This window comes from Tachyglossus aculeatus, chromosome 11 (genome assembly GCF_015852505.1).
Source record: "Tachyglossus aculeatus isolate mTacAcu1 chromosome 11, mTacAcu1.pri, whole genome shotgun sequence".
Lineage (NCBI taxonomy): Eukaryota > Metazoa > Chordata > Mammalia > Monotremata > Tachyglossidae > Tachyglossus > Tachyglossus aculeatus.
The window spans coordinates 15,487,024-15,501,154 of NC_052076.1; the positions used below are offsets into that span (position 1 = coordinate 15,487,024).

Here is a 14,131-nt window from a genome sequence, read left to right on the forward strand (position 1 = left end):
CAAGGCAAGAATAAAGAGAGGCATTCCTATTGGTTGCAGAATACCATGAAGTATATATGTCTTGGTGGTGAAGTGTTAACCACTCCTAGAGAGAAGTCTGTAACCAGCTCTCGTTACTACCCCAACATCTGGATCACATCCAAGAAACAGAATGACCTACCGGATAGAGGATGGGCCTGAGGGTCAGAGAATCTGGGTTCTAATTCCAACGCCACCGCTTGTCTGCTTTGTGACCTCGGGCAAGTCACTTAACTTCTCTGTGACTCAGTTACCTCCTCTGTAAACTGATGATTAAGGCTGTGAGCCCCATGTGGGGCAAGGACTGTGTCCGAATTGATTATCTTGTGCCTGCCCCAGGGGCTTAGTACAGTGTCTGTCACATAATAAGAGCTTCCAAAGACTTAAAAAAAAACGTCTTCAGCACAAGCTGAGTCAACTGAAATAGTAAGCAAACTCCAGAATTTACAATAATAATGATGGCATTTGTTAAGCACTTACTATGTGCAAAGCACTGTTCTAAGCACTGGGGGGATACAAGGTGATCAGGTGGTCCCACGTGGGGCTCACAGTCTTAATCCCCATTTTACAGATGAGGGAACTGAGGCCCAGAGAAGTTAAGTGACTTGACCGAAGTCACACAGCTGACAATTGGCGGAGCCAGGATTTGAACCCCTGACCTCTGACTCCAAAGCCCAGTCAAGTCAATATTCTTTTAAATTCCTTGGAAAATCAGCCTAAGTACATCATTCATTGAGCCCCTTTCTTTCAAGGGGTTCAAAGCATTTCAGGCAGATGATTAGATTAAATCTCATGGATAGATAGACAGCTGGACACACTGGACAGAATTATTCCTTCTCTTCTCCCTTCCTCTCCCCCTTTTCACAGATAGGGAAATTTCACACCAGAGAAGGATGGTGCCTTCTCCAAGTCCCCATATTAATAGCAGGATTATGGCAGGATTTCTATATTCCTTTCAATCTCATCAGTACACCACAATGATCAGATTCTTGGAAATTTAAATTGTTATGTATGGAGTCCTCGCTGCTGCCAAATGGAGGAACAGGAGAAGAGGAGAGGGGAAAGGGAAGGTAATGAGAGGTGAAGAGAAGGAATAGGGGGTTCACAGTTTGCTCATTGTTCCCCAATCACGTCTTTCTCACTGCCGACACCTTTCCCACGTCCTCCCTCTGACCCAGAACCATTTACACCAGACCACCATTTTCCCCACCTTAAAAGCCTTATTAAGGTCTCATCTCCTCCAAGAGGCAGCCCCCCCCCGGAAACTCCCTTCTCCCTTCTGCATCATCTTTGCTTTTGGATCTGTGTCCTTTGGGCATTTGATATTTACCCCACCCTTAACCCCACAGCATTTTTGTACCTATCTATAAATTACATACTATACATATGTCTCCCCCTCTAGACTGTAAATTTGTTGAGGGAAGGGAACATGTTCATCAACTCTGTTGCTCTGTACTCTCCTAGGCACTTAGTACAGTGTTGGGCACACAGAAAGCGCTCAATAAATACCGTTCATTGGTTGATTGACTCCATGTTAACTCCTGTGCCAGATGGAATGATGAATTCCAATAGCAGACTAGCTAAAATGTTCCTGGCAGTCTTCTAAAACCTTACTGCAATTCCTTACTCTATTTGCATATCCATTCAAGCATTCTACTAAGATGTTCATTCTTTCATTCATTCATTCATTCAATTGTATTTATTGAGCCCTTACTGTGTGCAGAGCTCTGTACTAAGCGCTTAGGAGAATACAATATAACCACAAACAGACACATTCCTGCCACAATGAGCTCACAGTCTAGAGCAGGAGACAGACATTAATGTAAATAAGTAAATAGATAAATAAATAAATAATATATTACAGATATACATATGTGCTGTGGGGATGGGAGGGAGGAAGAATGAAGGAGAAAGTAAGAGCAGCACAGAAGGCAGTGGGAGGAGAGGAGGGCTTAGTCAGGGAAGGCTTCTTGGAGGAGATGTGCCTTCAATAAGTCTTTAAAGTGGGAGAGAGCACTTCAAGATGTTTCAAGAGCTAGAAAGTTTCAGTGACATTCCTAAAGCAAGGAAGCGATATTCCCTAGCAAGGACTGGGTAGGGTTTGGCACTAACACAAATGAGCTTTTCAAACAAATTAACAATTTAACAATTTTTTAAAAATCCAAAACCAATTCAACAGTTTCCTCCAGTTGGCTGAAATCCCAATCACACAGCTGTGAAGGAGGTGGCATACTTACTTTGGAAATCTGTTCTATTGCTCAAAGGGTTTCTTTTTTAGTTATTATGAAGCTCCTCTCCAGATCATCTCCCCGATCACAAAAGGGCAGGCTCCATTTCCTCAGAGAACACACACTCACTGCGGTGAGATTGATCTAAGCGTGCCACCTAAATATGGAAGATATTCTCAGTGATAGCTAATTCCCCAACCAGATCTGCCTGCAGGTTGACATTTCAAGGCCTGTCCCTATTTTTTCAACAAACAGAGACTTCAAATAGCTAATCTACTTCGTCCCTATATTCGCTCCACTTTCTTGACTTGCTTTTGACATCTGTGTGACCTTTGAATACCACGGCATGTTGCAACATAGTATAAATTTATCAGATATCCCAAATAAAAATGAAATATCACACAGCTTGGGAAGCTTCTTTCCACTGGCGCTGGTTTTGATAAATTATTCCAATGTCTGGAGAAGCCACATTTTAAACCATCAATAAACAGCCTCCAGGGTCATCAATGAATCCAAGTTCTATTTGACTCAGAAGTGAAATGTTATAATAACACTTCAGAATGGAAACCTGGATCTTTCCAATTCTGTTGGAGGGAGTACACATAACTTGGTTTTTTTTTTTCTTGTCAAATTCATCTTTCTGAAACCTCTGATTTCCAGTACTTAGTGTCACACCAAATAATTTTTTCGGTAATATGTACTCAGCAAACCTCAACAAACTCAAAAAGAGAAAAGAGTTTATATTGGTTTGAAGCCCTAGCTGGGTAATTCCTAACACAAGGCATTCATTACCTAGCAGTGTGCCCTAATGGAAAGAACAGAGACCTGGAAATCAGAGGACCTGTGTTCTAATCCTGGTTCTGCCAATTGCTTGCTGTATGACTTTGGGCAAGTCATTTAAACTCTCTGTGTCTCAGTTGCCTCAACTGTAAAATGGGGATTCAATACCTATTCTCCCTTCTATTTAGACTGTGAGCGCCATGTGAGACAGGGACTGAGTCAAACCTGAATAATTTGTATCTACCCCAGCACTTAGGACAGTGCTTGACACATATAATTAGTGCTTAACAAATACCATAATCATAATCTGGTATATATTCAAAACCCTCCTAAAATCCCACCTCCTCCAATAAGTCTTCCCTCGGCACTCCGAGCTATACAAACCCATCAACCATATCTAGCATGAATGTATTTATTTACAGCAATCCTCAGCACTCGAATATAAACATTAATTAAATGGTACATTCTTTTTTTTAATTTGTTAAGCACTTACTATGTGCCAGGCACTGTACAGAGTGCTAGGGTAGATTCATTCATTCATTCATTCATTCATTCAATCAATTGTATTTATTGAGTGCTTACTGTGTGCAGAGCACTGTACTAAGCGCTCGGAAAGTACAAAAAGGCAACATATAGAGACGGTCCCTACCCAAAAACGGGCTCGAAGTCTAGAAGCGGGGGATACAGGCTAATCAGGTTGGGCACAATCCCTGACCCACATAGGGCTCACAATCTTAATCCCTATTTTAACACATGCGGTAACTGAGACACAGAGAAGTTGGGTGACTTGCCCAAGGTCACACAGCAGATAGGTGGCAAGCCAGGATTACAACCCAGGTTCTTTTGGTTCCCAGATCCATGCTCCATTCACTTAGCTATGCTGCTTCAATTATTTATTTCGATTACTCCTGAGGTAGATATGTTTATGACTGTCTCTCACCCTCCCCATTCCCCACTCCTCCCTACACCCTAATAGATCGGGAGCTTCTCGGCGGCGGCAGGGGCAGCTCCTCTTTGCCTCAAACTTTCCCAAGTCCTTAAACCAGCGCATTTCACCCAGTGAGTGCTCAGAAAATACCACCACTCCTACTAAATGCAACTCTGGAGCACAGCAACGATGTTAACTGAAAATAGGTCATAGGAGTCATATCTGATTTCCATCATCCCCATAAAACTGAATAAACCTTGAGAGGACCCAGTGAGAAACATCTGCCTTTTTCCTTACAACAAAAGCTACTCTGAACATATTTACTATTCTATTATTTTGTTAATGATGTGCATTTAGCTTTAATTCTATTTGTTCTGACGACTTGACACCTGTCTACATGTTTTGTTTTGTTGTCTGTCTTCCCCATCTAGACTGTGAGCCCCTTGTTGGGTAGGGACTGTCTCTATATGTTGCCAACTTGTACTTCCCAAGCGCTTAGTACAGTGCTCTGCACACAGTAAGCACACAATAAGCGCTCAATAAATATGATTGAATGAAATGAATAGATACTAAATGACAGTTTGGGGGGGGAAGCGAGCGAGGTTTCTTAACTGAAGAGAAGGTGGCAGATATTGACAGAAGCTAGATTTTATAATTTATGATGAACAAATTTCTGTTTAAGACCTCTGCTGTTGCGCAAAATAGAACCCAAGTTATGCTCCTCATACTATAGAACCAAACAGAAGAAAAAATGAACAGGTTAGTAACAGGGGTTTAGTGGAAAGAGAATGGGCTTCGGAGTCGGGGGATGTGGGTTCTAAGCCTGGCTCCACCATATGTCTGCTGTGTGACCTTGGGGAAGTCACTTAGCTTCTCTTTGCCTCAGTTACCTCATCTGTGAAATGAGGATTGAGACTGTGTTCTCCACTGTGGCCAACCCGATTACCTTGTATCTACCCCAGGGCTTAGAACAGTGCTTGGCATATAGTAAGTGCTTAACAAATACCGCAATTATTATTATATTTATCATGAATATTAATATTTGGTGAGTGCTTTCTGTGTGCAGTATTCTGTAATAATAATAATGGCATTTATTAAGAGCTTACTATGTGCAAAGCACTGTTCTAAGCACTGGGGAGGTTACAAGGTGATCAGGTTGTCCCACGGGGGGCTCACAGTCTTAATCCCCATTTTACAGATGAGGTAACTGAGGCCCAGAGAAGTGAAGTGACTTGTCCAAAGTCACACAGCTGACAAGTGTCAGAGCCGGGATTTGAACCCATGACCTCTGACTCCAAAGCCCATGCTCTTTCCACTGAGCCACGCTGCTTCTCTACTGTACTGTTCTCTTCTGTACTGAACTACGTCTGTAGTTGGCAGATGTATTCACTCAAGTTGCATCGGGTGAAACATCCCACCATAGACGTACAAGTTACTGGTTCCAACAGGTCAAATATCAATCGATTGGTCAATCAATCGTATTTATTGAGCGCTTACTGTGTGCACTGCACTGTACTAAGCCTTTGGGAGAGTACAATATAACAAAATTAGTAGACTCATTCCATGCCCACAGTGAGCTCACCGTCTAGAGGGGAAGACAGGTATTAATATAAACAAAGAAATTACGGATATGTACTTAAGTGCTGTGGGTCTGAAGGAAGGGTGAATAAAGGGAGCAAATCTAAGTGCAAGGGTGATGCAGAAGGGAGTAGAAGAAGAGGAAATGAGGAAATAGTGGGTTGATGCCTAAGACGGTCCTCTAGACTGTAAACTGAAGTCCTCTGGACTGTAAGCTATCCTCTAGACTGTAAGTTTGTTGTGGGGAGGAAACGTGTTTGCCAAATTTGTTGCACTGAGCTCTTTGAGGTCTTGAGTTATTGAGTGCTTACTACATGCAGAGCACATAGTATAATACCGTAGATGATAATAATCCCATTTGTTCTAAAGTATCTGGTCACGAAGGTCTCCCTTGGGACTCATCTAGAATCCACAGTAATAGACCACTTAATTCTTCGAAACCAAGGGAAACATTCCCTCAAAAACACTATGAACACTTTGCCTTATAAGTCTTCTACTTTGCAAAATGGTACTGCATTTGGTGATAAAAGTTGTAGCTGAATTTTCAAAAGAGCACTAAATTAAAAAGGCAAGAGAAGCGTATTATTAATGATGACACTAACCAAGGAAGGGTTTGTTAATATTTGGGGGATTTGCGTTCAATTTTTTTCTCTGATGAATTGGAAAAGTGTTCTAAAAAGCTAGGATGGTATTTATTAGGGATGAGGGTGGGACATTTAGGATGGGACACTTCAAACAAGTAACATGGCTAAAGGATGGGGGAAAAATGGGCTAGGCACAAGTAGAATGGATCACACATGCAATCAATCCAACAATCGTATTTATTGAGCACTTATCGTGTGCAGAGTACTGTAATAAGCTCTTGGGAAAGTACAATATAACAGAGTTGGTAACCCTTCCCTGCTCAAAATCAAACTCAGTCAGCAGGAGTAGCAATGTACTTTTTTTACTAAAAAAACACCAGGATAATCCTGGGATGTTGTATCTAACCTAATTATCTTGTATCTACCCCAGTGCATAGTATATAGTGCCTGACACATAGTAAGTGCTTAACAAATGCCATTTTTTTATCATAAAGTCCAACTCCCTGCCTCCAAAACAATCCAGGAGAGAGGAGTGTTTACTGATTATTATTTGGGGGTTTTTTTTAGAGCAACAGTAATCAATCAATCGTATTTATTGAGCACTTACTATGTGCAGAGCACTGTACTAAGCACTTGGGAAGTACACGTTGGCAACATATAGAGACAGTCCCTACCCAACAGTGGGCTCACAGTCGAGAATTGGAGATGTTTCCTTCAGAATCCTGATCTGATGCTTTATCAGCTCAGCAGTCAAGGCGCTTTTCTCACATCCAACTAATTTCTCTCCTGAATTTTAAAGCCATTTCCTTTTATTCAGTCCTTTGTGGAAATGGGCACTAAAGGATCTGCACCTTCGTGAAAGTCCTTAGAGTATGTGAAGACAGTTTAGTAAGCTATTAAGGTGAACTCTTCGCTTTCTCTTTGCCAAGCTAAACGACCCCAATTATTTGCGCCGTTCTTCATAGGTTCTGTTTTCCACCCCTTAATCACTTGATCACTCCGCAGTTCCTGTATGTCTTTTAAAAAATGAGGTGACTGTATTTGGACTCGATATTTTAACGGTCATATCTAATGCTTACTCTGTTGCCAGTCGCTGTGCTAAGTCTTAGGGTAGTTACAAGATAATTATGTTGGACATAGTCCCTGTCCCAAATAGGGATCACAGTCTAACGTGGAGGAAGGACTGGTATTGTAATAATTATGATATTTGTTAAGCGCTTATTATGTGTCAAGCACTGTACTCAGTGCTGGGGTAGATACAAGACAATCAGGTCCCACATGAGGCTCATGAGAGCAGGTTTTGAATCCCCATTTTGCAGATGAGGTAATTGAGGCATGGAGCAATTAAATGACTCGCTTAAGGTAACACAGCAGGTAAGAGGAAGAGTGGGATTAGAACCCAGATCCTCTGAATCCCAGGACTGTGTTTTTTCCACTAGGCCACACTGCTTCTATACTATATTTCTGCTGAGTGGTATTTGCTGCGTGCTTTCTTTGTGCCAGGCACTGTACTGAGTGCTGGGGTGGATACAAACAAATTGGGCTGGATAGTCCCTGTCCCACTTGGGGATCACAGTCTTGATCCCCATTTTACAGATGAGGAAACTGAGGCACGGAGAAGTGAAGTGATTTGCCCAAGGTCACACAGCAGACAAGCAGACATAGTCTCTTGAAGTCCTTTCCAGCTCTTTGAGGCTATTTTGCACCAAGTCAACCCTCAATTAATCAAGGTGTGATGAGTCATAGGAATATAATAATCCAAATATCTCACAAGTCAATAGTGCCAACTTCCTCTTTTATCAAATCTCTTCAGCAGGGCCACTTAAAAATAGCAAAATCGACTTATTTCAATTTCCTCCTCTCCCTTCCGCTCCCCACTCCACCCTCTGGTGGAGGTGTTATTGAGTAATTAAAATAACCCAATGGAAAACAGCAAGAGGGAGAAAGAGGAGAAGCGAGAAACCTGAACAGCCTACAATCGAGGTACTCAGCCCACGAAAAATCAGGATGACTATCACTTCACCATTTTGTTTAATTTATGGAGTTATTTAATGTACAGGCACCAAATCAAATTGCTAAGATTTATTTTGCTTTTTAGAATGTTTCTGTGCAAATTCACCAGATGGTCTCAGACTGCCTGGGGAACATCTCAGTATTTTGGTTAAAAGTTAGTTTTCACCCTTTTATCTCCAGGAACTTCTCTGCCCATGTATTTTCAGCAGTATCCTTCCAAGACAATCCCACCCCACCATTCCACTTTCCCATAGGAAATCAAACAGATTCAGAACATTTTCAGGAAGAGCATCTCTGCCCAAGTATTTTCAGCAGTATCCTTCCAAGACAATCCCACCCCACCATTCCACTTTCCCATAGGAAATCAAACAGATTCAGAACATTTTCAGGAAGAGCATCCTTTAGAATACACTAATTTGGCTGCATAACGCTACTTCCCATCGATTTCAAATAACCACTAGATCTACTAGTCACCAAATAATTACAATGGGTCAACAACAATACTCCATAAAAGTCGACTTGTTTTCTCCCTGAAATATGTTGTTTCAATGAGTAATCTATGTGTCTGTCAACTGGATGAAATCTACACACAAAACCTTACAATACTACTTCGTACACCCAAGTTTTTACCTACCATTTTAGATTCACTAGTTTATTTTTCTTTCAAATGAAAGCTTATTTGGGGCAAAAGGAAATACAATCCTTCCCTTAACTTTTTCTTAAGCACTCTCTCTACGTACCCGATTTTCCTGCTTCTTCCTGTCTGCAAATCATTTTTGTGTCTGTCTTCCCCATTGGGTTGTAAGCTCCCTCCCAAACTCTTCTGCACTCTCCCAAGCATTTAGTACAGTGCTCTGCACCCAACAGGTGTTCAATAAATGATATTGATTGACTGATTGATTTTTTTCTCAAAGGTCCCAGGTGACAAAAGAATGAAATGTTCGCCTGACTATTCCAATACCCAAAGACCATAGAACTCAGACTGCAAATCAGCTTGGTGAATCTCCAAAATTGTGAGTGAGTTCTGTGAGGGGGTGCAGATGAGAGCGGGCACTTGGCTGAAGGTCTGCCACTGTTCCTGTGCCCCATCAATAACAAAGTGTTACTACACACAGTGGCACTTAATAATAATAATAATAGTGGTATTTGTTAAGCGCTTCCTATGTGCCAAGCACTGTTCTAAGCGCTGGGGGGATACAAGGTGATCAAGGTTGATCCACGGGGGGCTCACAGTCTTAATCCCCATTTTACAGATGAGGGAACTGAGGCCCAGAGAAGTTAAGTGACTTGTCCAAGGTCACACAGCTGACAAGTGGTGGAGGCGGGATTCGAACCCAAGCCCGTGTTCTTTCCACTGAGCAACGCTGCTTCTCTTCTGATGTTCTGGCTCTATTCTAGTTGCATTTTAATCAGAAGTGGACAGAAAAGGCAAATAGATCATCAAAAGCCAGATTATTATTAGACAAATGTCTGATGGCAATTTGGCTCCTATCTTTACTGGAAATATCAGGTAATTTGGAATCTTTTTCAAAATGGTGGGACATTGGGGTATTCAGACCAATGTTTTTATTTTTTTTATTTTTGCCTTCTGGATAGGTGTTTTCTCCTTTGCCATCACGCTCCTTTGCTTTTTAAACAATGTCTTTCCTCTCACCACCTGAGAAGTGAGTTCCAAGCATCTTCTTACACCCCTCCTAATTTAAAACAAGATGAGGCACTGAACTTTATGGTAAACAAGATGAACATCTCAGGGCAGGTTTTTGCAAAAAGGAGTCCCATTGCGGCAATTTTGTCTTTGCTACTGCTGAGGTCTTGCAAAGCCTCCATAGATCTCTAACCTCACTTCCCTTCAACCTCCAGATTCTTTCCTGGGGACATGCGGACAAGGAAACATCTTTAAGTACATAAAAACAAGTGGTATATAAAGAACGAAGAGACCCACACAAACTTTACATGTTAAAAAGATCCCGGCAGGAAAATATTTGGGACCACCTCTCAAAGGCAGTGAGAAAATATTTTCACCTTATCGTATCAATGAACCATTCCAATGCGAAGCTCCAGAAGGTTCACTTCAATAGCCTGTTTCGTTTGACAGGACTTAAAGCAAAGCAATAAGGTAATTCAAGCAGTTCCAGCATCCTACTTCTTCTTTGACAGAAAAATAGTAATAATTATAAGCAAAGTCATATATGTAGGAGAGAGGTGTTAAATTTACCACTGACAAAAAAGCAAGCAGAAACATAGGAGTGCATTGATCTAGTACAAACATTCCCAGGACTGTTCAGTATTTGCCTTGCATCAGAAATAGAGGCAATTAAGGTCAATTCTTAGAACACCGAAGTGGGACTTAAAATGATGTCAGATATTGGGTGAGAATTTAAATGAAAATGTAAAAAACATGAATTGTGTCATGTCTCTGCTCACCAGAATACAGAAAGGACAGGTTCCCTTAAGGAGTTCACATTTTAAGAACTAGATACATATACATATTTTCCTTTCTGAGATGTTTTTCATTTGCAATATTTCTTACATTAAGATTTTTTAAATACAGAGTTAACTCTATATCTCTATCCCTATGTAACCTATTACTCTAAATCTCCAATCTCATAAAAAAATCCTCCCAGTTATTAAAATCTGTTAAACCAATTAAAATGTGAATTAAATTTGGCATAGCTTTTCAGGCCTCACTACACATTTATCTGTTCCTCACTTAATCTCTAAAAATTATTTTTAAAAGCTTGGAATCTTCAATTTTATTATTTAGTGAAGAATTCAGGCCTTGTTTTATCCATCATCTGTCTAGGCAGTATTAAAATTAGGCATCAACATCATCATTTCTTATGGATCTTCTAGTTTTCCACATACAATCCAGGAGAAGCTACACCATTTAATGGATTAATCAACAACCTGGAATGGAGTTCCCTGAGTTATACAGTTTTGACTGCTGCTACCCACAGGAAAAACTGCTAGTCGAATTCTTTCACTTTAAAAGCATTTCATTTTTTGTTTTCAAAACATTAAAAATGACTTAGGTATGTGGACCTTGCACATATAATGTATTTATTATCAGGTTAATAGTGCATTCCTGTTTGTTTTTTACCCACTGCAGCCATCTCATTGTTAAAAAAAACAACTTCATGCTGAAAACTTGGAAAGTGGCAAACTTTTCAGATTTTCTCCTATTTTACTCCTACATCCCAAATGGTAAAGAAAAAAAGGTAAAAATTACGAAGAGGATGTGTCCAGTGAGAAACTCCATCAAGCATTATAAAGTTTTGACTTACTAGCTCTGTAGGATGGTTGAGTGAGAAGTATTAATTCATTCCAGAGCAGCAGAGGACCACTTTGCTGCACTTAACTAATATTAGGAAGAGAGAGCCTCGAAAGTTCTGAAAGACTACCAACAATGCTCGAAAATAGTGCAACTTTATCATTTCTACTGTACAGACCATCACCCACGACTGTTCAATTACATTTCAGTTATTTTGGAAAGTACTCTTGGAATCCAAGTTGCTCCTGATTCCAAACCTCTGACATCTACGAAGCCCTCTCGCAAGAGCTCTAAAGCCTCTTTTGAGTACCAAGAAAAAGTGAAATCAACTAAAACCCTCAAGACATTCAAGCAATTTATCTAATTGAATATTTCAGAACTAGAAAAGATGAGGGCTCAACTTACTTCAGTTGCATGCGTACTATAGCCTAGATAATTTTTCCCCCTAATTTTTATTTCCTTCACTCCCGAAGTGAACACTTTCCATGTAAGCTGCATCTGCCATTTACAAGTGTCCAAAATTTCCCCTGGCCATTTTTTCAAAACACTGTGAGGCTTCAAAGCTGTAAGTGTCGATTGGTGTTAGGGTTTTCTGAATATCAAGAAGATTTTTATCGCCTCACAGAACCACGTATTGAAAAATTCCCATCAGTGAGGAGAAGTCTTCACGATGCTTTTTCCCAGTATTCTAAAATGATGTTATCCCCTAATCTGAGTCTGGTTTACTGATCGGGGCCCTGGGAGTCCAGGAAATGTCTTTAAATTGACTTTTAACTGTGCAAACCAAACGAATTTTCTCCCTCCCTGCATTTACTCTCCCCAAGCAAGAAACCAGCTTCCATTTAGTCCAAATGTGAAAGGCTGGTTGAGGCTAGGGATGAAGAACCGAAATGTCGAAGCCAAGCCCAGTTTATTCACCCCACGTCTCTGCCATTTTGGGGACCCCTGAATCCAACAGGGGCGGGTGGCTGCCACCTGATCCTCCGACCCCTCTCAAGGAGCAGGAAAACCAGGGGCAAAAGCCAACCCATCAGTGGTACTTAATGAGCACTTATTATGTGCAGAGCACTGTACGAAGTGCTCGGCAAAGGACAATCCAGCAGAACCAGCAGACACGTACCCTGCCCATAACGAGCTTCCAGTCTAGAGGGGAAGACAGACATGAATAGGAAGGACTAGAATTGAGTCCCTTCCTGCAGAAATGGATCATCTTTTCTTTTGGCGAATTAAATAAAAGCCAAATGGAGCTGCCAGAGAGGCCGTTTCCCTTCTTTGGGCTAGGGGAGCTTTTCAAAGAGGCTTTTAAGGAATGGAGTTCTCCTCTCACCTTCCATCCTGTCGCTGCTGCCGCTGTCACTGCCACTGCTACTTCCACCGCCTCTGGCCCACGTGCTCCTCCACGATCGCTGGGATTCTACACTGCAGCAGCGGGGAGATTCCCGGACCAGGGACTTCCCCTCTGGATACATACGAGTGGCGACAGGCGAAGATTTAAGTGACAGGAACTTGCCACCAGCCCTTGTGTGAGGTTAGAGCGGCGCTGGCTGGCGGCTTGCTTTAAAGGACGCTGTTGCAAAGCTGCAAAGCTCTTGCAAAGATTCATCAACTCTTTCCTTTCCCTCTTTAAATGCCAAACCTCCAAGCCAAACCTTGAAGCCACCTTAGGGGAGGGTTCGGGAGGGGGACAGGGGGTTTAAGGCATTGCTACATTTCCAGGGATTGATTGGCTGATTGATTGGTGTCTGATCTGGGAAGATAGCAGGGGCGTGGGGTGGGAGGGGTCTGTAATGTCTATTGACGCCTGATTACTTGTTTTAATGTCTGTCTCCCCCCCTTCTAGACTGTAAACCCCTTGTGAGCAGGGATTGTCTCTATTGCTGAATTGTCCTTTCCAGTTTAGTACAGTGCTCTGCACAGAGTAAGCGCTCAATCAATACAATTGAATGAATGAATCTGGGGTGCTTGGAGGGAAGGGAGGTGGGGGGCTGGGGGGAATTCTGATCTTTCATTCCAGATTACAAAGGATTGAAATAGGACGGCAGCTTTGAAAGTCTGATCTGGTACTTTTAGGAAATGGGCTCTCAGTTAGGGGAAAAGACTACCATCGCTATTATCAACCTCCAGTAATATTTCCTGAGCCACTGCCGGTCTCAAAGCGCTGGTCCCACTCGTCTTTTGGACTTTTCTTTCTTTCCTTTTGCAGTGTTAAAAAGCCCTTCTCTGACTGCATGCTCAGAAATCCCCATTAGAGGAGTCACTCTAGCCCGCAAGTACTGCATATTAAATGTGGATCCATCACCCATTCGTGACTTTTCCACAGCGTTACTTTTCCTGCTCCCAATCCGGGAAGTGGCACCGAGGCTGGCTATGGGTGAGCGGGGAAGAAAACGTTGGCAGGGGACCTACCTCCTCATCTTCCCAAGAAAGAAAATCCTAAACAGTATCTCCAGATCAGGAAGGTCACTTGACTCCTCTGTGCCTCAGTTTCCTCATCTGTAAAATGGGGATTAAATGCCTGTTCTCCCTCCCACTAAAGCCTTATGTGGCACAGGAACCTTGTCCAACCAGATTAACTTGTATCAATCAATCAATCAATCGTATTTATTGAGCGCTTACTGTGTGCAGAGCACTGTACTAAGCGCTTGGGAAGTACAAGTTGGCAACATATAGAGACAGTCCCTACCCAACAGTGGGCTCACAGTCTAAAAGGGGGAGACAGAGAACAAAACCA

General features: G+C 41.8%; 1 protein-coding gene across 1 annotated transcript in view; it reads right to left on the reverse strand.

The window, feature by feature from the left end:
* The window catches only part of IKZF3 (IKAROS family zinc finger 3), an 82,365-nt gene extending 69,496 nt beyond the window's left edge, over positions 1-12,869 (reverse strand). The window contains exon 1 of the mRNA XM_038754050.1: positions 12,728-12,869. Within this exon, the coding sequence (XP_038609978.1) occupies positions 12,728-12,869 (142 nt within the window). The remainder of the gene's footprint in view (positions 1-12,727) is intronic.
* Between the last annotated feature and the right edge of the window lie 1,262 nt (positions 12,870-14,131).